Here is a 24,298-nt window from a genome sequence, read left to right on the forward strand (position 1 = left end):
GTAGACACGTATATGCGTTTATTCTACCTTACTTATCGAGCCCTCTTTCAGAAAGAATATTAATAGAGTTGCTTTCAAACACAACTCAACAAAATGTAACATATATCTTGATTTTCATACAATCAGGATATTTGGGACTTGCATTTAAGTTTTAGAGTTCATGAAAATTATATCAACACCATATGATTATGGATGAGGAGAAACAATGAGAGAGTAAGGACCCCGCCCCCCCCCCCCCTCCCCCGAAAAGAAGGAACTAATTAAGGGAGAGGGTATACTATACAGAAATTTGGAAAATCAAAATATTCATGAGATGGCAATAATTATGGAGGCAGACGTACATCTTCTGGAATTTCAAACATATACATTTTCCTCACTTCCAAATGAGAATTTAAATTCTCAATCTTTTCCCAGAATTGGAGGAGTGCCCCGTCCCAACAGGTTTTGAGATAAATTAAAATATTGAAATTATCCCAAAATGGAGGGGGTCAGTGGTAAGGCCGGTGGGAGAAGAGCCCCCTCCCCCCCCCCCCCCCCAATAAAAACTTGTGGAAATTTTAAATCTAAGAATGATGGAGACAAAAGCTAATATGGCTACACTTATGGATCCTCCACCTGCCTCCCCCAATCCACCACTCATCACATGATTATCATCGTCGCCATGAGACATCTTCAACAATATCGACATCCCCATAAACACAATCAATCACTATCAATCAACACCTTCATGATCACCAATCATGATGATGATCATCATCAGCCATCATCATCATCATCATCATCCATCATCATCATCCATCATCATCATCATTCATAATCATCGCCAACACCGTACCATCATCATCATCATCATCATCCATCATCATCATCATCATCATCATCCATCATCATCATCGACGACGTTGTCGTCATCATCATCATCATCACCATCATCCATCATCCTCATCAGTATCATCATCTTTATCCATCATCACCATCATCATCCATCATCCTCATCAGTATCATCATCATCATCATCATCATCATCATCATCATCATCATCATCATCATCATCATCATCATCATCATGCATCATCATCATCATCATCATCATCATCATCATCATCCATCTTAATCATCATCATCATCATCATCATCATCATCATCATCATAACCACCACCATCATCATCATAACCACCACCATCATCATCATCACTCATCATCATCATAACCATCATCAACATAACCACGTACATCATCATCATTATAAATACCTGTACAATACCTTTCTTTTAACCTTATGTTTACCAGTGATATGGAGCTATAAACAAGTTCTTCATATTTAATACGAACTGAACCATCATTTAAAGTGTCATCATACTTATAATTTATTAATAAACATCATCCCACAGTAAATTGCACACAATTTTCACACTGTTATTACACACATTGCTAATGTTATATATACATAACATTGCAGAGTAATAAAAGATGAGGTTAATGAAAAAACACATATCAATCTTGGCATCCACTATCAGAGCTAGCTGTAACAGATGATTTTGTCAAAATCACAGTATTAAAATATCTACATTTACAACATAACAAAAAGTGAAGTATGAAACATCTTTATGTTTGACAATACAAGATGACCCTAAAGACTTGTTCAGATATAGCATGTTAAACCCCCGTACAATAGCTGCTGGAGGGGGTGTGATGGGGGGGGGGGGGGTGTCTCTTACTTGAGTCATAACTTTCCAGCTTACAAAACTCAACATGTGATCAAGAAAAAAATGGGCATTCTTTCTAATGAACCACCACTTGTGGAGTGGTGATGCATTTTTAGGGCAATTTGGTTATGAAATTATACGAGGCAAGAAACAAAAAACTTATTGGAGACACCACCCCCGCTGCACAAAAGAAGACAGGTGTCCATAGAATAGTATTCAACTTCTTAAGGGGTGCAGCCCCTACCTTGAATAGATTTGTGAAGCATCTCTGATTCCTGTGGAGCTCTAACTCTCTGTGAACAATATGCACATCACTAAGAAAGGCTCTCCCATTTATATGGTTGTTCATATAAAATGGTTGTTCATAATTTACTAAGTTTCGGAGAAGAAAACTGACAGTTTATAAATGATAGCACACATCATGATATGTAGGTGAGAAAAACTTCATAAAAATGACTAGCAAAACAATGCTAGATACAATGATTGTTGTACTAAATATATCAATCTGAAAAGTGATGGTACAGAACAATACAGAAATAAAGAAAAATTAAGCCCGAGTCATTACGGTTTTTGTGCTAAACGGTTAACTGTTAAAAGTATACGGGCGGTTTCGTTTAACCGTTTAATAATAATCTGAAAAAGTGAAAATACAGTATTTGTAATAGTGCTGTAGCTCGGAACCCTGCTGGTCTTCAGACTGTCGGGCTGAGCATTCCCAGCCCCGGACTATGGCACAAATTGGGTCATCCTGATAAACAGAGACCAGTAATAAACAACATAAAACATGTCTTATTATTCCTCATCTGAATTTGATATCATGATTAACCTTGCAAAGTTACTCTGTGAAGATAGCTGATCTGTGACGTGTTTATATATGCCTTTGCAATGCAATGTTTGCACATGTCAGGGAGATCAGAGAGCTCCCTGCATGTATCATTGCCATATGAAATTATGTGGAAGTGTGTATCACACACACCCAAGACACACCCTGCAATGAGCTGATCCAAGTTAGTGACCAATCTGGAAGGTTCTCTAGCTATGTGGGTGGAGTTTGATACCAGCATAAATTACAGGTTGGTGACCGCGCGTGCTTTCACCGTACCCAGTTCAGTGGGAGGTCAAGAAGCCACGCCCACATGTGTGCATGTGACAAGCATGAGCTCTCCATCTGTGTGTATGTACAGTGTATTTGGGCGCCGGAGGTTTGTGTGTACATGTGTGTGTGACTGAGAGAGCATGCATGGGCTAGCATGTCCCTGCATGGACGAGGCAGGGACACGAGTAAAGAAGTAAAACAAGTGAGACTAGATAGAAAGGGTGGCTGTGTTAATCGGCTGAATTGAAGAATGATCAAAAACTTAAATTACTCACAATATCCAAGACTTTGTTTATTGATATTTATAAAACTTCAATTATTATTGTTATCAATATTTTTGTATTTTATTTATATATGAACATTATTTTAGGGGGCGAGTCGGCAAGGGATGGATATTAATATTGAGAGAGAGAGAGAGAGAGAGAGACTCGGGGGAGAAGGGATGTGAGAGGAACTGACCATCGAATGTGTAAACATTTAGAAAGTTGTGAGCTGAGAGTGCAGTAATAAGAAAAGGTACATGAGCGATGAACACATTGCAGAGAGAAGGGAATAAAGAGGGTGAGAAAAGAGAGAAGGGGGCTGGTTGTTTTATTGTTTACAAATTCATTCATGGGGATTACTGCTGCCAGAAAGCTGGCGCGCAGCGGCCAGGGTGTAACATTACAACTGCGGTTTCTTTGATTATCTTTATCATCGGCTATTAGCACATTCCAATATGTATGCAAATAACGGTTAACCGGAGCGAGAAATGCTAAACGGTTTTGATGAATGCGGTCGGATAACCGTCGGTTAAACGGATTGACTCAGGCCTAAGAAAAATGCATGATAAATCTAATGGAAAAAAACATGATAAATGCAAAAATAGGCTGAGAAGAAAACAGGGCAGTATCAAACAAAATGAAAGGAGATTGGTGAAACAAGAAAATCTTGAGACTATTATCACATCAGAACATTCATTCATTATCATTTTGCCTAAAGTTACTGTTGTTTGAAAATTTAGGAATACCATTGCTTAAATTGAAAGTACCAGTATTGTTCTTCTGAACTCGAACCTCCAAAAGAGTGATAAATAGAATACTTATTCACAAAGCTATATCTGTTAATTATCTTACATATCTGATAATTTCATAAAATATGTAAAACCCTCTTTTTTTACTCACATTGTCATCTGAATAACTGTTCTACCCTCAAGACTACTGGGACCTGTTTCACAAAGCATTCTTTCAATGACAAATGACAAAAATCAGTGACAGATCTGCTGATAACCAATCAGACGCAAAGATTTCAGTAGCTTGTAACAAAAGCGGTCATTTGTCACTGATGACAAGATTTGTGAAATGGGGCCCAGGTGTCAGCCTAAATGATTGCAAATACATGGAAATCAGTGACTAAAAAAACAGTTCTTTCAAGGCACTCCCTTCCTAGGTACATGTAAGTACTCCAGAATAGTAAATATATAATATATTTGAAGGAATACAATTGAACATATAGAATACAATACATTATTGCAATAGGAATGCAGACAAAAAACAATATAATAACATTTAACGGTGAATATCAATAGTATACATGTACATGGTATCTGTGAATGTTTTGTGCAAGTTTGTAAATATTTTCAATATGAAATAAATATATAAATGTATATGTACATATGTATGGCTATGTTGAGCAAGATTCACCACGTACGTTTGCTTCAGATGAAAAATCAACCCTTTTCTTTCTGATGATCAAATAAAGATGAAATTACATGCACTTAAAGTGACTCTGTGACATTGCCTCAGATTCTGAAACAAAATCCTGGATTTAGCTCATGCTGCAATCATAATTATAAACCTTTAAGTCAGTCAGGAATCCCATGACTTTTAAAAGCTGATTGCCTGTCTGATTATCAAGATATTTATGATAAAAAATTGAATTTTTTTTTTTTTTTTTTCCTAACGGTTTTTATAACACTACAGTCTATTGGGGAAAAAGAGTACCAGTAAGGTAAAACTGGTCACTCAAGGATTTTTTACTTTTTTGAGGCACTTTATGATCATTTTGAAGCACAATATTTGTATGGCTTCAATATTACACCATATCACAGACACTGATAACATGTAGGGCCATGCATCTCAGATTTAACATTGTTAAATGATGCCTTTAAGACACGAGCAGCATGTCATGAATTATCAGGACATAATACAGTAGTTAAGGTTACTCAAAATGTTTTGTTTGGCTGAAGAAAAAAAATCTAAGACTTATTCTAATCCCTGTTTATTTATTTTTTGATAAATGGAATACAACTTACAATCAATAAGTCTGATGTTGTGGAACAATATGTTTGTGCAATGTCTGTGGGCACTTGGGTTTTTGAAGAGTGCATACTAGACAAAATAAACTTAAAATCACTCATAGAATAACAGTGCCAATGTTAACAACTAATAGGCAATAAGACATATCATCCGCCTGTTATATGTAATAATATTTCAATATTCAGAAAGCAAGTTGTATACATTAGTTGTTGCTTGGTCAGAAATTTGTTGTGGCTTAATTGTCTTTCTTAACAACATGTAATGCACGCAATCTCTATTTTGGCTATTAAAATACAATTATTCATAAGAGGTGAAAGAAATACTTCATAACAAGGCACTTATCACAAACATAAGCATTAAATTTAATTACAGTATGAAAATGACCTACCTGGTACTCAACTGTAATGGATTTCAACATCATCTTTTTTAAAATATGCTTCTGCATAGCATATTGTGACATTCCCATTGCTTGATACATGTACCGTACTTCTGGCTACTGTAAGGTCCGGTCACATTGAAATATAAGTTTTAAAAAACTGCCTGCTCAGAGACTTCCACACTTCAAATAAAAAGCATTTTTCAATGATCCTATAACTAGATGGGGGTTGTGCTAATTTGTGATGTTTGCAGCCAAACTTTAATGTATCTAACTATCTATACATGTTACTAAAAATTAATAAAAGGTTAATGTTTAACCCTAGTCCGGCAGCCATCTCGGTATACCTTGTTTTGGGGTCTATAGTTTTTTTTTCTTCGGATTATAGTTCCTTAGACCATCAATTTGAAGAATTCGATTGCTGACACTCTGTCAGCATTGAGCAATTTGAGATATGTGACGTCATACAAAATGGCCGCCAAAATCCCCTTTTTAACCAAAATTAATGATATAAAAAGTTTTAACAGCATTTTACTACATTAAATGGCAGTCAAATATCTTGATTTTTTTTCTAGAATCATCACTTAATAAAAATTGCGATGCTGTATGATCACAAATGATATGCAAATTTGCATAATTCGGAATGGCGCCCTCTATAGACACATTAACTTGCATAGTTCAAAATGATGGCCAAATACCAATTTCTAACATGAGATTATCATATGTCATGAGTCAGATGCACTGGATTGTGCTGCACATTTATTTTTATTTTGTAATTTGATACTCGAAGAAAACACGGTTGAATTTTATGCTCTCTGTCCCATAGATATGAGGTGGCATATGGTGATAAATGCCCATTTTCAGTGACAGCGTTAAGAAACTAGATTTGTATTCTAAGGTACTAGATTCTTTTAAATTAACCTAAAAATTACGAACTACCAATACGATACAGGACTATATCCGTTTATACATGTAAGTTTGCTTCAAAATCTTGAAATTTGTTTAAAAGCCCTCTAAAGTGTTGGGAACCCTAACATTTTTCAATGCGGAAGAGGGTGTCATTTAACACTTAATTCTGCAAAGTGAGGTCGTGACTGAAATGCGTGCTTCCACACGCATGTTTGCAAATGAGCTCTCTTAACATTTTCTACAAACGCTTCAGTAGTTTGAGGTAGTGAGGCAAGGTTTGGGGTATTTGGAGCTCCTAGTCTTCGGACCCTTGATAGCCACACGTTGATAAGAGCCTCTGACATTCAGTTGGTTGTTGACTGTCCATAACATGAAGCAAAGCATTGAGTAGGTTGAGTGATGACATATGACCATGCTGCATCAACATTGCCAACTGAGTCCTAAGGGAGTCGAAACTTCTGCTTCATCACTTTCAGCATTGTACCCTATCCAATGCCAAAGTATGCCCCAAGAGTGTCGCATCCCGTCAACGCATGTCCTGCCAACATCGATGGAATGATATCTCCTAACTTGTCTACATTGGCAGGAACATCAATAACAGTTCGATTTGTGGAGGGGCGTCTCCATGGTCATTGGCGTTTTATAAGTCCGTCATGTAGATAATGATGCAAAAGTAGTACGTAGACGTCTATGTCATCCACTAGGACCCTAACATACATCTTCTCATTAGCATCAATTCAAATTGCTTGCTGTACTTTGATGTTGCCTGCTTCATCATAACTATGTTGTGGACAGACCTTTCCTTGGCATGACATCACTGCCTGGAATCACTTCAACAGGAACCTCATCTTGACGGTAATGACCTGCTTGTGCTTTTGCCTATTTCTGAGCACCCAATCATCCTGCAGACTCGCGCATATATTTATGATGTCGATCAACTGTAGTTTGTTGTCATTAAAAGATAGTGAAGTTAGCAACACGAGAGACACGTTTCAACAACTTCTCTCCCTAGCTTTATTGATCTTTGAAAAACTTTTGACTGCGGACAACATAAACGCCTATGGAAGATTATGAGCTAGATGGGCTTTCCAGCACATATAATTCAACTCATCCAGTCGCTCTACCAATACCAAGAAGCAACAGTAAGAACAAAGAATGGCTACACCGAAAGGTTCACTATTGGTCAAGTTGTCCGTCAAGGCTGCATCCTATCACCATAACTTTTCAACATCTATGCTGAATTCATCATGAGAAAGGCATTTTATGGTCAAGTTTCTGTTGGTGGACGAACGATCACCAACCTAAGATACGCCAACAATACAACACTCTCTGGCGTATTGATGGGGAAGGGTTGGGGGGGGGGGGGACAGTTGAACCCCCAAACAAAATTCAAACTGTTTTTTTCTATATGTTCGATACCAGTGATTTACAAATGTTGCTGAAATGACATAATGTTCCTGGGTTTTTTCTCACTTTTTAGTAAATTATTATTTGTTAAGCGTATGTTAGAAACTGACAAATCCTAAATTCACAGTCAAGCAAAAAATATGCTTATTTAAAAGCCTACATGTCAGGGTCCGCAGAACAGCGGGGCTCAGGGGACTCGAGCCCCCTCACTTGTTGTATAAAGTATGTTAAAGAGAACTAGAAAGAAAGAAAGAAAGTGACCCGAGGTGAAATGAGGTATCAAAATATGTTCATCTTACAGTTAATAAATGCCTGAAACCCTTGAGCTTCCGGGGGCTGTGACCCTTGAACACCACGCCAATTTGCGCTCCTCTCTTCCTGATCGTAAATACTTCATCCCATTCCCACCCCGCTTTAAAAAGTTCCGCGGGGCCTGCATGTAACATGTATGAGTGGTGGTGATGCAGATTGTTTTTCTGCCCCTCTAAGTGTTTTTGCTCAGTATGCCACTGACAACACTTATAACAAGAACATCAGAAGAACTACTAGAACTCCTTAAAAAGAGTTAAGGATGCAATTGAATAATTTGGACCCTACCTCAATGTGAAAAAGACCAAGATCATGATTGGTGAAAATTGACTACATGCAACAGAGCATGGTGGTTGGTGGAGAAGAAGTTGATCAAGTGGACAAGTTTATATAATGTTCTTGGGTCAATAATTGTCAAGGAGGGTGGAAGCTCGGCAATATCTGCCTTTGAAATGTGGTGTTGGAGGAAGCTACTTGGGATATCATGAAGAGATTACAACACCAATGGACACAATTAATGTTCATCGTCGGAGATCAACCGCCACTTGCTACCAGGATTGACAAGTACAAGCTACAATAGTTTGGTCACGTTAGCAGAAGATCAGGAGACAACCTTGACAAATTATCATTCAAGGTACCTTTGAAGGAACACGTAACAAAGGAAGACTCAAGCTCAGATGGACTGACGACCTTAGGGAAATCATTAGCCACCCTCTAAATACTAAAGACACTCTACCGGATTGCAGGAGACAGATGCCAATCAAAAGGTCTCATCAAACGGGTCACAAGGGTGAGCCATGATCAATATATGACAACGACGACGACGAACAGTAAGAGATAGTTTCTTGGAGGGCAGCAGTGACGCGGGTCTCAGTTGGAAGACTCTCGACCCGTTATGACCTCTAGATACTCTCGGATCTGTCAAACACTAAGCAAACATCATCAGATTTTCATCCACAGCAGAGCACAACCATCAATGACTGTACAAGGTTGTTCCAGTGTCTCATGCCTGACTGACATCTCTACTTTTGTCAAATTCTATAAGTCCGTCTTTGACATGGGAGTGCTCGTTTCCAGAATCATCAAAAATTGCTGTTGGGACTGGTGAAAGCTCTTATGACAAAATGTCCTTGACATTGACCTCTCTTGAACTATTACTCTGGAGTAGATCTACTTTTCATAGACTTTCGTACCCCAACATTGACTTCTTCATGGCTGCCACGGTTTGAACTCTCTTTGAATTTGTGTCATAGAATCCACCAGGTAATTTCTTTTGAAAATCATGCATCAGTCTAGTATAGGTGTCAACTGCTTTATCCACATTCACTGACGTTGGAGCAATGCTGGTCTAAATAAAGCCTATTGAATAATAATGTGTGCCGTAAAACCACTTCTCACCGATTTGATGAAAAATGAATTCTTTCATAGCCATTTTTTCCTTGACATATGTAGGGTAGGTGTAGGGAATTGGAGACCACCAAGCTTGAACCCACCACTGTATGTCCGTGTTGGCTCCAATATTGATATAGCGACATATGTGGCCTTCAACAACACTACTGCATATATCCAATTCATTTCGAAGAGTACAATGCGTTCTCTCTCCGAGAAAATTGGCAAAATGATTGACCAAGATAAGCAATTTTGATCGTAACATTTTGCTCTGATATAAAAACACAATTTTCACTGAATGTTGTGGTGTATGCAGATATTTAGGGATGGCTCTTAAAAATTAGTTTTAAAAGGAAGTTTATGAAATGTGCCAACCATCACAGAAAGCTTATGGCCATTGTGTGTTGTGAATGAGTGTTGCAATTCACATTATGAATGGTGTCTGATCAGAAATGTGTGTAGGTAATGGGGGACACCAGGTCCAAGATGGGAGCCTACTTCTCCCCAGTTGTCCATTTCATGTTGAAAGGCACTATCATGAAACATATTTGGTTGTACGTGTCACCATTCTAATTTGAATGCATTTAATTTTAAGAAGTTGTTTCTATGCTGTGAGTTTGATCAATGTAAAAGTCAAATTGCCAGAACATTATTCTGAAAGTATTTTTAACATAATTGAGAGCACCTTTATTACTGTAAACAAAAAACTACAGAAATATTTTGGGCCACATTGTTTTAAAATCGTTTCAAAATTACAATAAGTTCATTGGCTGCATGTATCTCTTTCAAAAAGTGTTTGAACTAACTATAACAATCCCATTTTCATTCAAATTTTATTTAAAATGTCTTGATTTGTAACGGTCCCTTATTAATCATTGTTATCTTATTAATCAGTTACATCATGACGACAATTTCGTTACCAAATAAAGAGAAAAAATACTAAAGAGAATACAAAAATATCTGTATGTGTAACATTGTTCATGTTTATGTAAATTATGCAAATGTGCCTAAGGGTCTTCCATTCCCCACACCTACCCTATCTAACTTTGTACCAAACACGATGAAAGATTAATGCAGCACAACTGCAATTGTTGCCCCAAAAAGCATTTAATATGATTTCAACGTGACATAGATTTAAGAAATTGGCATTTGGCTGGCACACATATTTTATTCAAATTAATATGTTTATAGAGGGCGCTATTTCAAAATATGCAAATCAGCTGGTCATCTATGGCCATGCAACATCACGAAACATTTTTTTAGTGATGGTCCTAGATAGATACAGACATTTGGCTGCCAAAAATTGTAGAAAAAAATCCTTATTATATATTAATTATTCATTTTTAAAGGAAAATCATGTGCTTTGGCGGCCATTTTGTATGACGTCATATATCTTAAATTGCTCAAGGCTGACAGAGTGTCAGCAATCGGATTCTTGAAATAGAAGGTCTAGGCAATCAAAATCCATTGAAAAAAAAACTATAGACCCTAAAACAAGGTTAGGCCAATAATCTGGATTTGGCTGCCGGACTACCCTGCAGAATTTGTTTTCTTCAAATCAAAGACAGAAGAGTTTATATGATTCAAATATAAAACAGCTATGAACTGATTATTAGTCTAGTTGGGACTTTCAATGTTTTTTTAAACATCTAAAACTACAAACTAGCAATACATATCAAATCTATTAAATCAATTGGTTTGATAATAATAGTCTTTGACAACTCTCTAAACACTTGATGAGCACTGACATGTTTACTTTCGGAAAGAAAACAAAGCTTCATTTTGCTTGAAACTAAAAGAAATAGGCATATTGTCTACTGGCTTTTATCTTATGGACTCTTTCATATGAGCCACATGTACATGGCATAACTGAGCTCATGGAACTTCTTTGCATACGTGGCAGAAAAGTGTGGATGGATGCGGTGATGATTTTTTTTAAAGAATAACACATTCCAGAGTTTCCACCCTCTTTTGAGTACTGTATATTACTAATAAATAGAAAGCGTTCTTCGATTCTTGATTCATTTCGGGATTGTTAGACCTCTCAATGTGATTTACAATGCTTACAATCACAAAAACATTCATGCAACAGACCAGACCGTTCACCAACCAAATTATTCACAGTGATATTGTAATTACTTCAGTAATAAAAACTGAATAGATAAGACACATGATGAAATATTGTTTTGTACGCCCTTTCTGCTTGAAACTGTTAACATGAAGTATTTAACACTTCTTTGATTGTGCAAACTTTGAATGCACAGGAGAAAACACATGGTAAAATGATATTACTGTGTACAGAAGTATCCCCTTTGGCGATCAAAGAATGTAAATTCCATGCACCACTTAGAATGAATTCTGGAAAATGATTCCCACAACCCTTTCTATTAACGGTATGCTTTGGAAATATAACGATAGCACCTGATGATTCTGCTGAACTTGATGAGCAACAAGGAATGTTTAAAAGTACGCTGTACGGGATACCCTCTTGTGATGAAATGATGGTAAGGTTCTGGGTTTGCTCACACCAGTCCATCGTAGAGGGATAGAGCTTGGACGATGGACGGGTCCTTCCTGGAGCCGTCCAAAAACTCTTCTTTGGATATCTGATTGTCTCGATTCTGGAAACGTAAATGAGAGAGAGAGAATAAAAGAGAAAACATTACATACGTCCCTCAGATAGGGTGTTTAATTCAGCCCTCTGAATTGCTTATAAGGCAGCTCATTGTAATGTGACAACAACCTAGTTAATCTGGACATAGATTAAGGACGTTCCGCAGTAATGGTCGTGTCCAACTTAGCTGCAAAGGGCCATCTGGTCCTGTATGATTTACCATGAACAATACAAGAAACTCCAGGCATTGTGTATGGTGAAGACACAACCAACTGGCACACACACATTATTAGGGACTTTTAGATTTGCACGTAGACATAGTGGACTGCTGCATCCTTTAAAGGCACTGCCAGTGCATTAAAAGTAGCAGTTCACTATGTCGATGTGCAAATCTAAAAGTCCCTACTACTGAACATACATCCATATACCCAGTATCAGATTTATACATTAAAACATATGCAAATTGAATCAACATGTTCATCCTGTAATTAGGCTTAGTTGCAAAGCTCGGAAGAGAAATAACTTCCTTTTTAGCCTGGGTGTAGAGTGGCAATAGTAGATAAATGTCTTGCCAAAAGACCTCAATGCAATGGTTGGGACTTGGCCCACGAACCTCATGATCCACAGTCCAGTAACATATCCATTAGACCATGACACCTCTACTAATAACAATTTGGTTTTAAGTTTGGTTTGTTTGATTGTTTGTTTTCCCTGACTGCTAAGAAAGTATGTGCAGGTTTTTAAGTTAAGCAACAAGGGAACCGACGGCTTTAAGTCCTCTCAGAGGGACTTGGTAATCAGGATTAATGCCTTACCAAAGGGCATTAGCGCATCGACTTGGTTTCAAACCCGGGACCTCCCGGTTACGAGATCACGGCTCTATCACTGAGCCATCGCATCTACAATAAAACGTAGCACTCTGTTTATAATGGTATACAGTGAAACCTGTCTATAAAGACCACCCAAGGGAGACATGAAAAGTGGTCTTTATAGGCAGGTGGTCTTTATGTACAGGTTCCTTTAGTACATGTCTAAAGAACTGTTTTCAAAGGAAACAAAAAATGTGGTCTTTCTATACAGGGGGTCTTTCTATACAGGTGGTCTTTCTATACAGACGGTCTTTCTATACAGGTGGTCACTAAAGCAGGTTTGACTGTACCTTGTCCATGAGAGCAAATATCTTGTCGACCCTCTTCTCCGGTGTATTCTCATCCTCTGGAAGCTGCACCATGTTGCCCACCATCTGATAGATAGCCTCTACGATGCTCAGCATCTCTCGTCTGGTGATCGTACCATCTCCATCAAGGTCATACAGACGAAATGCCCCTGAAACGTAAACGATAAAACACAATCAGTGATTGATCACATATTGTTTTTCAAATTGGCAACAATAATATTTTTGTTTTCATCGCTAGAATGATAGAATAGAATGATGCAATGTCTTAGAAAACAATATACATGTATATAGGCAAGAATGTTGTCGAAATATTTAAAGATAAAGGTGAGTTCTGGTAATGCGATTGCATTGTGAAAGAAAAGGTGTGGAATGGATCAGAAAAAGGATCATGTAGCATGTAAGTATTGGTGTGTACTGCAAGGTTCTGGAGTCATCAAAATCATAATAAATTTGGCCCAGTCTTGGTAAAGTAACAAGCACTGTACACAGAAAGATATAAATGGGACTACACAAATGGTGTCAGGGCTACTATATTGATTTCCTTATCTTTCTATGCTCATTACTCAGCTGGTATACATTTTCTTCCAAAATTGTTTGGCACATGCCATTTATTTGTAATCTTGAACATTCAGTGCAAGTTTTGTTTGATTCTGTGAGAATTCATTTTCTTTTTTTTTTACCAGAACTCCAGTTTATCTTTAAAACTCACAATCAGTGAGTTTAACCCTTTCAGGACAGGATTTATTTGGACAGGGCTAAATTGATCACATATTGTTCTTTAAATTGGCAACAAAAATATTTTTCTTTCATCAGTAGAATGCTAGATTATAATGCAATGTCTTTGAAAACAATATACACAGGCAAGAATGTTGTCGAAATATTTAAAAAATTGTCAGTTTTGATTGAAGAACACTGATTTAAATCCTTCAACCTGTTGCCAATTTAAGGATTTTAAAAGATATTTTCCATTTTTTGTTTAATTCTTAGCAACAAATTCAATATAATCATGAAACAAAAATGGATACATTATGCATCAGTTTTTGTCCTTTCTACTCGTGTATCTGGTATATTTTGTAGGGCTCTGAATCTAAAAGTTATTGAGCCAAACAACAAAATGTGGAATAATTGTTGCGAAAGGGTAAACTGTAGCACTTAGAGTAAAACAAGGACTTGCCGCACACTCCAAGATAAATCATACCATGTCAGGTGGCCATAAACATTTTGCTTTCCTCGTTCAGATATGAAGGGGTAAACTGCTTCTTTTTAATATTTTTTAATGATGACATATTAAAGTGTTATATAATATGCTTCACATTTCTGCATCTTATAACACAGAGCTAATAAAGTGAGTATGCGTGCGTGGGACCTTTGTTGCACATAGTTGCCATTCATTCACAAGTAAAAACACAGTTTTTTTTCTTCATGTGACCGTAATACCGCATCGTATCTGAAAAAGCATTTAGTGTACTTTGAAGAGAGAGAAAGAAAAAATAATAATGCACACAAAGACACACACAATATTGTATCTAGTTTACATTTGCAAGTATCCGGTCATTTGTTCAACTTCATGTCCAAAAAAATCAAACAAAATTATTTTTTTCAATTGAAAAGGGAATTAGTAAGTACAATTTACTTACAAGCATCGTTGAATCAAATTAATTTTTAATACAGGCAAACAGGGATAAGGGCTTCTCCCCTTTTGATAGGCTGGAAATTAAAATGTAATTGTCATTGTACATGAATACTTAGAATAGAGCAGCATGTTTGAATATGAACTTACAATTTAGTTTTTCATCAATGTTCCCTCTTGATGTAACAGATAGAGCTTGGATGAACTCCTCAAATTCAATCTCCTCGTCCTGGTTAAACAAAAAAAACAATCAAAATAAATATGTCTCTTTTACATTTTTATAAAGCTCATGAAGTCACAACAAATGATAATTAATGGGAAAGAAGCACATAGAATATTTCACTTTCAAAAAAATTAACACCTTGTAAATTTTCATGGACAATGTAACACATTTTACCGAAAAACAGCTTTATATTCAGGTCAGGTGAAGAACCTCTAACGAAATAATACCTTTGTTTTGGTTACTTGTGTACTTATTTTTGTAATATAAATGACAGAATGCCCCTGAAACTCCCTTCTTCATGGTGACACTACATAGACGAACTTAAAATCTAGCGTTAAGTACAGTTTTCTCATTTCATAAAAAGAACAAACCTACACCCATGACACCCCCCCCCCCTCCCACACACACACAACTTGAGAGACAATCAACCTTTTCAAAGTGACACTAGAGAGGTCAACTTAAAATCTAGTATTATGAATCAAAGTTTTCTCATTTCATAAAAACCACACCTAACTTTTACATGTACTGTATATCCATGATACACACACCCCCATAAAAGTTCAAGAGACACTTAACTGTTTAATAAGGCGACATACATGTAAGACAGCCTTGTGAGACACTTGTCTGGGCTGTGATTGTAACAGCGCTCAATAATAACAATCACTTGAGAAGATAAATGTCTACACTCTTCAGACAGCAAATCTACTGTAACCAGGGTATGGTCTTCACAAAGACCATAGTCGCCTAGCAACCAGATTGGTTGTCCATAGCAGCGCAGGTTTATTATCTTGAACTCTTTGGAGTTTTCAATTACTCTTTTGTTGTTGATTGTGTGTCTCTGAAGTGTTCTGTTTGTGCGGTTAATTAAGGGATTCACAGGAGCTGGTTTCCAACCTCTAGCTTTTTTTTCTATGTCAATATACTTTCAGGATTCTTCTGTTTGACTGTTTGTAGACCCAAAACCTTAGAACACTGCCCTCCGAAAATGACATTATCTGTCAAATCATAGAAATGCTGAAGAAAAATAAAAATAAAAATTCTGCATTTTTTTTCTTCTAAAGAAAATAATCTTTCAACATTTGACTGAATCCTATAAAACTACCATCATGAGCAGTGAAACGAAAATCCAAATGTTTAGATTGATGCCTAAGTATCAAAATAAGAGTATACATATTTCTATAGTTCACAAATAAGGATACCATTTTAAGACACATACTCTTTTCACACTTGTTTTGCTTAGCCCCGTATTTTGCTTAGCCCCGTACTATCCTTAACCCCGGACTAACTTTTTTTGCTTTTAACACACGCTGTTTTAGTCTCGTACTAAATGCCTGTCCCGGGATATCAAAATTCAAGCTGTTCTCACTGCAATTTGTTAGCCACGCACTGGCTGTATAGTGTGAATATTCATTAGGGCATTTTCTGCAGCTGCGCACTTGCTCAATCGCGTCGTCGAACGGAACGGCAGCTTGTGTCAGTAAATCAGTACCTTCTGCACATGTAAACTGATGACCCACCCCCTTTAAATGTACAAGTGTAAGCCAATAGAAGGTACAATGTATTCCTCTATGAGACACCGACATCGACTCACCCCATTCTCGTCAAAGACATCAAAGACATATGAAGCAAACTTGGTGGCATCCCCGAATGGAAAGAACTGCTTGTAAATTTCCAGAAATTCCTAGAAATAATAAAAGAGTGTACATATACCACTTCATTATTACAGGATTCTGAAGTAAATTCAATTTTCTTTCAAATTTTTCATCATACAAATGAAAAGACAATAAAACAATGCTGACGATGCAATAGTTGATAAGGTGAATACATTACCCCCAAAATGGTCTGAAACATATAATTACTGAAAAATAAATGTTACTTTTACGAGAGATAACTAAATGGAAGGAAGAATACCTGATAAAGACAAATTTAAAAAATAAGGGGGTACCATACAGTCATTGTGTAAATGTATGCTGAAAAAGAAAAATCAGAGCGGCTAAACCTAACAAGTACATTTAAATGTCATGCATGATCCTTTCCAATACAAGAGACATGTTACGAGCTATAATCTATATTTTCAATATGGAGCAGCTAAAATTGGCATGCTATATAAACCTAACAAGTACATATTTAGATGTCATGCATGATCCTTTCCATGCAAAAGACTAAATGAGCTACTGGGCCCCGTCTTACAAAGAGTTATGATTGATCCAAATCAATCGCAAGTCCTCCAATCAATCGCAAGTTTGCAGTGTCATATCTCTATGTACATGTACATAGTTGCGATTGATATCAATTCTTTGTAAGACAGGGCCCACATGATGTATCAGAAGTCAGAATACTGGTTGAAGACATCACCTGTAATAATACAAAGCAGGTCTTGGGCAAGCTTATTGCCTGTAATGTGGTCTACAGCATTCAGATGATGGAATACACTCTACAAATTTGATTTTTTTTTTTAAATTCTTTTTATTCTTCTTTTTTTCCCCCTTTTTTTCTTCTTCTTCTTTTTTCCCCTTTTTTCTTCTTCTTCTTTTCTTCTACTTACTTGTCTATTCAATGTTCCGTTTGGACAATCTCTTGTAAACCCTTCATGCCTATAATACAAAAAAGAAACAAGATTTCAAAGGTGAGATATCACTGCCATAGGGCTTGACCAACAAGCTACCCTAACAATAATTAAGTGGACACTAAATTTCCAGTTTTCCTCTAACTTTCAGGATAGTTAGGAACCCAGCAGTTTACTATTGCAGGAAGGAAATATATAGTTATTATACTTAAAAAAAAACTCAGATTGGTAATTTGTACACACAAGTATATCACAATACTTTACATTTATTTTGTTCATAATATATTTTCATTTTCTTCCAAGGAAGAAATTATAATTATAAAATGCTGTAGAAGCCGATGACATAACATGTAGTATATTGTTATTGTTAATATGTACAGTGGTAACTTTCCTCATTCATCATTTGAGAATTTCATGAACAACTGATGATATTCTAGGATTTTACAGGAAAAAAGCTTTGGATAAAATAAAAGGTTAAATACCGGGAATTCTATCTTTTATTTTTGTTCATGTTGTTCTTTGAATGATTTTAAATTCTACTCACCATTGTCTAATCTCTTTCTCGCTGACTGTGGACAAAATGTTACAAGGAAATAAAGATTTAGTTTAAAACAAGTCTGAAATAATATATTTCCACATGTGAAATTAATATTACAAAGATGTATGAACATTATGAGGTCTGTTACCATGTTCGTTTCCCACAACACAGTGCTGCGTGAGCTTCATAAACATTTTTCAATGTACTATTAACATTTATAATTGTTACACTCGATGTGAGCTTCATAAACATTTTCAATACACATTTATAATTGTTACAATTCATGTGATGTAAGTAAATCTAAAGCATTGTAAACCAAAATCATTGAAAAAGCAGCTTTAAGGGAAAGATATTAAGATACATGTACATGTACATTGTATTAGGGGCAATTTTTTTTTACACACTCATTAGTAATCCCAAACTCTTTCTTTCTTTCTTTTTTAGTGAAAAGAAACAAAACAGATTAAACCTAAACCACTTCCAGAGCTGTGCACAAAAGTGTGCATCTTATGAAATGAAATATATTAATTTGCCTTCAAATTGTAGTTGACTTAGCAGATACATGTATGACAACATTTAAAAAAGCATTAATTAAATTATTGTAAGGTTAACTACAATTGAAGGCAAAATTACTGGAAGTGTGAGCAATCTTCAAAAGAGGCAGAAATTAAAATTTTAAAAAGAAATACAAAATTAAAAAAAGAAGGAAAAAAGTAGAAGAAAGCAGATGACTTACAGTGTGTGGTTTCTGCCAAGTTATCAAGATTGGTCTTAGCTAGTTTACTGGTCTGCTTTCCCATTGTCAAGAGTCCAGCTACAAGAAGAAAGAAAGAAAGAAAAACAGTAAAAAACAAACATTCAAACAATGATGTATGTTGTATGTTGTACATGTAATACAATTTACTTGTGTATATGCACGTATGGTAAAAGAACATGGTATGCTAATTAAAGCCAAACTACAGTATTACAATGTACTGGACATGAAGATAGAACTATACTATTACTATATAAATATATTTGATATGAATGATTTCAGTTCAAACTTCAAATCCCAATAAAGCTAACCAAGCTTTGAACAAATTATTAAAGAGAAGTATAATTATAAGGGCAATAGATAAATTTGCAAGTAATGGCAGCATTCAAACCCTGTTTCATGCTGTATAATTTGGTAAACACAGAGACAAACTTGTCTTTAACTTTCTTGCAACATATTCCAATAATTTTCACAAATATCTCAAGATACAAGTTGATTTTATGATGCAATCACAGGCTTAAAAATGTTGAATGTTGAATATTGAATCGTTATGCAACACGCACCAAAATGAATACTGGTATAGAGATATCCCGAGCTGCGGGACACATCAAAGTGTACAACTACATGTAATGATACTATAAAAATTGCCACCTCATTAACTCTTGAGAAAACACACACAACGGCTCAGAATCATCTAACAAAACAAACTCCCCGGAGACAATTCCAGAAGATAACGATACCATCAAGATCAAGAAGCTAAACAAATAACAAACATTTTATAGTTATTTTATCTCACCAAATGTGCAAATGCCTTCCTCACATAATAAGACCACTGAAACGTTGAGGTATCTTCGCTTAACAACAAATCGGAGCAATACAGCTACAAGACAACTTCAAGATAATGCCAATATGTTCTGCAAAGTACAAGCAACTGTTGTATGTGCTGCACTATACAGCAGGGGTAAAACCTTGTGGACAATAGAAATTTTACAAAAGGGTTCCGCAGTAGTGCAGTAACAGCAAGATGGACAATTGTCTTCTGATCAATTGGTTTGCTTTAGGGATGAGATAGCAGACAATGGTTGCTCAAGACAGCTCTGTGAAGCGAATGGATCTTCTCAAGTATGTGGGTACAGAGTACAGAAGACACGAGAGCTTGGCTTCATGCTTCACTGCCCCAGCTTTCTGTATCCAAGATACTTATTATGAGAAAGGGGGTAAGTCCTTATTTGCATACATGAATTATTCATGAGTGATGTGTGTTAGTAAATTCATGACTCCTCTGAGTACAGGCATTAAATAACCTGGATTACAGATCTACAGAATCAATTTTTCTGATGGAGATTGGTAGAACAGAGTCTGGAGTGTGAAGACTTCTCTTCATCCTTCGTTATCTTTCTTATTGAGGTTAAAACAATAGTTTACAATTCAGACTCAGTTTAACTTATTTTGATTAAGGGAAGGGTAATACGATGTAATTGTGTCTGGAAGGAAAGCAACACAATTTGTGTACTAAAACAAAACAAATATCAGAACCATTTAGGATATCTACAGTATGTTCTATACTCCCTTGTGATAATTATTTCAATCAATCATTTCAATTATACTTTCTCCAAATCAAAACATTTCTTTCTTTTTGTTGTTTTCTCTTCTTCCTCATCTCTTACCAAATAGTACATAAAGAGTATCAAGAGCAAGGGGGTGTTTCACAAAGATCCTAAGTCGAACTTAACTCTAAGTTGGACTTAAAGGAAACCAAAACCTTCATACTAAGTTACTTTTATTGTAAAGTTTAAGATGTTTGAAAAATATCAGTGGAAATTTGAACAAAATCGGGCAAGGATTAAGGAAGTAAGAGTGTGTGTGTGTGTGTATTTGGGTTTTTACAGACGTGTATCAATCAGATATGATTATTTACGTCTGGGGACCGACTTTTAACGTCACCATCCGAAAGACGTGACTCAGTTTCGAACCTGCGTTCTCGGCTGAATCAGTTTGTAACTTCCACTGATAGCTGGATTACAGGCGCACGCCACAACGCCTAGTTGTAAGAGCTTTTTTAAATTACTAGTCACTAGAGGGCGGTATTCAATTTGATGACATCATCTGTAAACAACTCTCCATGCCTTTTGTACATCAAATTTCATGTTTTTCCTTCTTTCTTGTGATTGAGATAATGGACTCCCCTGAAAGCAAGATATAGAATGCAAAATGATATTCTACTTCACATGTTATGAAGTCGGATCAAGAACACAAATAAATATGCAGAAAACAAAAAAATTGTGAAATTTTATGTACAAAAGGCATGGAGAGTTGTTCAGAGATGATGTCATCAAATTGAATACCGCCCTCTAGTGACTAGTAATTTAAAAAAGCTCTTACTTCCTTATTCCTTGCCCGATTTTGTTCAAATTTTCACTGATATTTTTCAAATATCTTAAACTTTACAATAAAAGTAACTTAGTATAAAGGTTTTGGTTTCCTTTAAACATTATGGAGAGCCATTTGTAGCCTTAATAATAATAATATAATCAAAACAAAATTTCAAAATGTATTTTAGACTTTTCATAAATCCCACATCAAGAACATGAAATCTCCTTGATAATAGAAAATATGAATGATTTGAATCAACAATTTATGCCTTTTAAAATAACTTTTTTACAAAATATTTTCAAAGATGCCAACGGACTTCCATAATTGTTAAGTCCAACTTAGAGTTAAGTTTGACTTAGAATCTTTGTGAAATGCCCCCCCCCCCCCCCCCCAGAATGGAAAGAAAATGATCCAAAGTCAATCAAAGATCAGCAGAGAGAGCTAGGAATGGAGACGGAACTGCTGAGACAGACTGATTCTCTCTGAAACTTGGTCTTGGGTATGATTTTATAACTACAGTGTATATGTACTTTCATTATGATAGCAATATGAACTTTCATTACAATGGCAATATATGCAATTTAATTAAGGTCAATTATTTCTTTTGACTCTTGAAATGCCAGGGGGCCGAGGCTGAAACATCAATTGATAAAAACTAAACCAAAACTCATGAATTAAACTCTCCACAGCCTTACAAGTTCATGATGTCAAATAAAATTATATGTATGCTTGTTGTTGTTGTTGTTGCTTTAGTTTTAAGGGCGTGTGTCATTCAATTGTGAATATTTACGCCGAATTCAAGTTTTTTAATAATTTTAAATGGAAACAAAAAAAAAAAAGGGAGGGAAAAAAAACATTTTTCTGTAGCCTCACAAAAAGTTACCAGTAACTTCAAATATTTTGCCCAAAATTTAATGATAAAGAGTTGCGATTTTAGTGCTTTTCCACTGGTTACAGAGCATTTTCCCGCTTTGAGATGGCATCCCTGGGTTAGTGTTTTCAGAGTTAAAATACAGTTACCAAAATACCAAAATTCTGTGTCTGGGTTAATACTTGTCACATATAATGTGTAATTAGTAATATAATATTTGTCACTGCAGTTAAATCAATGTATCTTTACATCTGGAAATATGACTTTCTGGAATCATAATTATAATCTTGAATTACAATTATATAATCATAGAATTATGATAATAAAAATACACTGTTAGTGCTTAATATCACGTTTCTAAAGCAGTTTACATTGTTCATCTACATTGTAATTATGCTTGAAAAACAGAAAAAAATCTTACCTCTCGCCCACTTGTTGGCAGCAGAAGTACTGTGATATTGTCTTTCTCTATTGCCCATCTAAATCACAATTGTCAGTAGAAAATGTGGATCAGTCCCATATCACAGCTATATATAGAAGAGCAAATCCAAGTTGTAGTTCTATGATGATAATACAAAAGTGCCCATTCAATTCTCTGTAGTTTCAGCCAGTATTTTCAGTATTCAGTTTCTAATGATCAGTTTGTTTATAAAAACACATTTTGTAGTTCTTTTATTGCACAACAGTTATGAATAATAATGAATCCCCTTCATGCCGTGTCAACTGTCAAAGTTCTTCTTCCAGCCCTGCTTGTCCGAGAGGCTGTCCATGACGACTAGTCAACGGACTTGATGGTGATGTTACGAGAGAGATAGTACGCCAGAAGGAACGTAGAAAGGACAAACACTATGAAGGTCCAGTAGAAGCTCTCCTCGTCAAAGATATCACCGAAGCCCGGTAGTTGGTCCAGCAGGTGCAGAAGAGCGTGACTGAACTTCTCCGGTTGATCTCTACTACCCATGGTGGCGTCCATTGAAGACTTTGTCTCTAGAACGAAGAGGTAACTTTCTGTTTTTCACACTTCACAGTGATGCTAAGGAAAGAAGAAAAGGAGGAAAGGATGTTGGAATCATATACAAAAGGGTATAAATTTTATAAAATACCTTTCAACTTTGTCTTGAATTGGATTCAGTATCATAATCATTATACATCTACAGTGTATCTCTGTTGCTGTTGTTACTCTTACATTGTACTTCCATCTCATAACTAGTCAAAATTATGTGACCACCTACCACTATTCAATGTAGGTCGTGCTAGACATTTTAAGCATTTGTTATTGATCTTCACTTACAAACTGTATTTACAAGTCTGTTAGTTTGGATGGATAAATGGCATTTGTAGTAAAGGTGTGATCTACATGTACATGTACATTTAAAAAAAAATGCTCACCTCTTACAAGAGTACCAAATGATGGTTCCTGCTGAAATGCGGAGACATACTTCATTATGCAAGTAAAAAAAAAAAAATTGCATTGCCAATTCGATACTTAATTGACGTTAATGGAGATTAATGTAAAAATGCCAGCGAACAGGGAGTTTGGCTTAAATCAGCAAACTCCCTGTATGTGCCTTTGTATGCTGAATTAAATCGCTATTATTGTAGTCTTTGCATTTCAGCTGGAACAATCATAGCGAACTCTTGTAAGAGGTCAGCATTTTACAAATGTAAATCACACCTTTTTAACATGAGGAAGGTAGGAAAATCGCCATCACTCAGCTTCGGTAGTGCTCATCCACTTTGCAAGTAGTGGTTTACTGCGTGCAATTCTGATGCCACAAATGTGAGGGAGGCTCTGCATATTAGTTTATATTGCAAGAATCTTCAGTATTGAAGGAGGCAGACAAGAAAAAAAGGACTAATCTAGTATACAGTAGATAGACTTTGCAAGTGTTTGTTGCATGTTGTGTTCACTGTGACTGTTTAAGATGACCATGCAGTGGTAGTCTAGTGGCAGACCCAGTGGCTAGACAGAAATAACTGCCTGGTTTGGGTCATTCTTTAATAAAACTGACATTTGCCGTCTTTCCCCATAGAGAGGAGCCAGTTGCAATCTCAGCAGAAC

At 36.0% G+C, this 24,298-nt stretch overlaps 1 protein-coding gene across 2 annotated transcripts; it reads right to left on the reverse strand.

The window, feature by feature from the left end:
- Positions 1-11,428: 11,428 nt before the first annotated feature.
- On the reverse strand, positions 11,429-23,000 carry LOC589344 (neuronal calcium sensor 1). Of its 2 annotated transcripts, none has more exons than XM_030997649.1 (8): positions 22,658-23,000; positions 18,975-19,052; positions 18,245-18,269; positions 17,680-17,728; positions 16,726-16,815; positions 15,062-15,140; positions 13,264-13,430; positions 11,429-12,111 (listed from the first exon to the last, which is right to left on the reverse strand). In XM_030997649.1, the coding sequence occupies exons 1-8, from the start codon at positions 22,713-22,715 to the stop codon at positions 12,013-12,015; spliced, it is 645 nt and encodes a 214-aa protein (XP_030853509.1). In that variant the 5' UTR covers positions 22,716-23,000; the 3' UTR covers positions 11,429-12,012. The 2 variants fall into 2 exon arrangements, with proteins under 2 accessions (XP_030853509.1, XP_030853510.1); XM_030997650.1 differs by lacking the exon at positions 22,658-23,000 and adding an exon at positions 19,789-20,099 and having other exon boundaries at positions 12,006-12,111.
- Between the last annotated feature and the right edge of the window lie 1,298 nt (positions 23,001-24,298).

Source organism: Strongylocentrotus purpuratus, unplaced genomic scaffold (genome assembly GCF_000002235.5).
Source record: "Strongylocentrotus purpuratus isolate Spur 01 unplaced genomic scaffold, Spur_5.0 spur5_scaffold_4, whole genome shotgun sequence".
In the NCBI taxonomy this organism is placed as follows: domain Eukaryota; kingdom Metazoa; phylum Echinodermata; class Echinoidea; order Camarodonta; family Strongylocentrotidae; genus Strongylocentrotus; species Strongylocentrotus purpuratus.

Excerpts from the sequence above, each read along its gene's own strand:
- LOC589344 (XM_030997649.1), bottom strand. The coding sequence starts at position 22,715 with ATGGGCAATAGAGAAAGACAATATCACAGTACTTCTGCTGCCAACAAG. Across the intron at positions 17,729-18,244 it reads GAGAAAGAGATTAGACAATG|GCATGAAGGGTTTACAAGAG; the intron begins GTGAGTAGAATT and ends TTTGTATTATAG. Across the intron at positions 15,141-16,725 it reads ATGTCTTTGACGAGAATGGG|GACGAGGAGATTGAATTTGA; the intron begins GTGAGTCGATGT and ends TTGTTTAACCAG.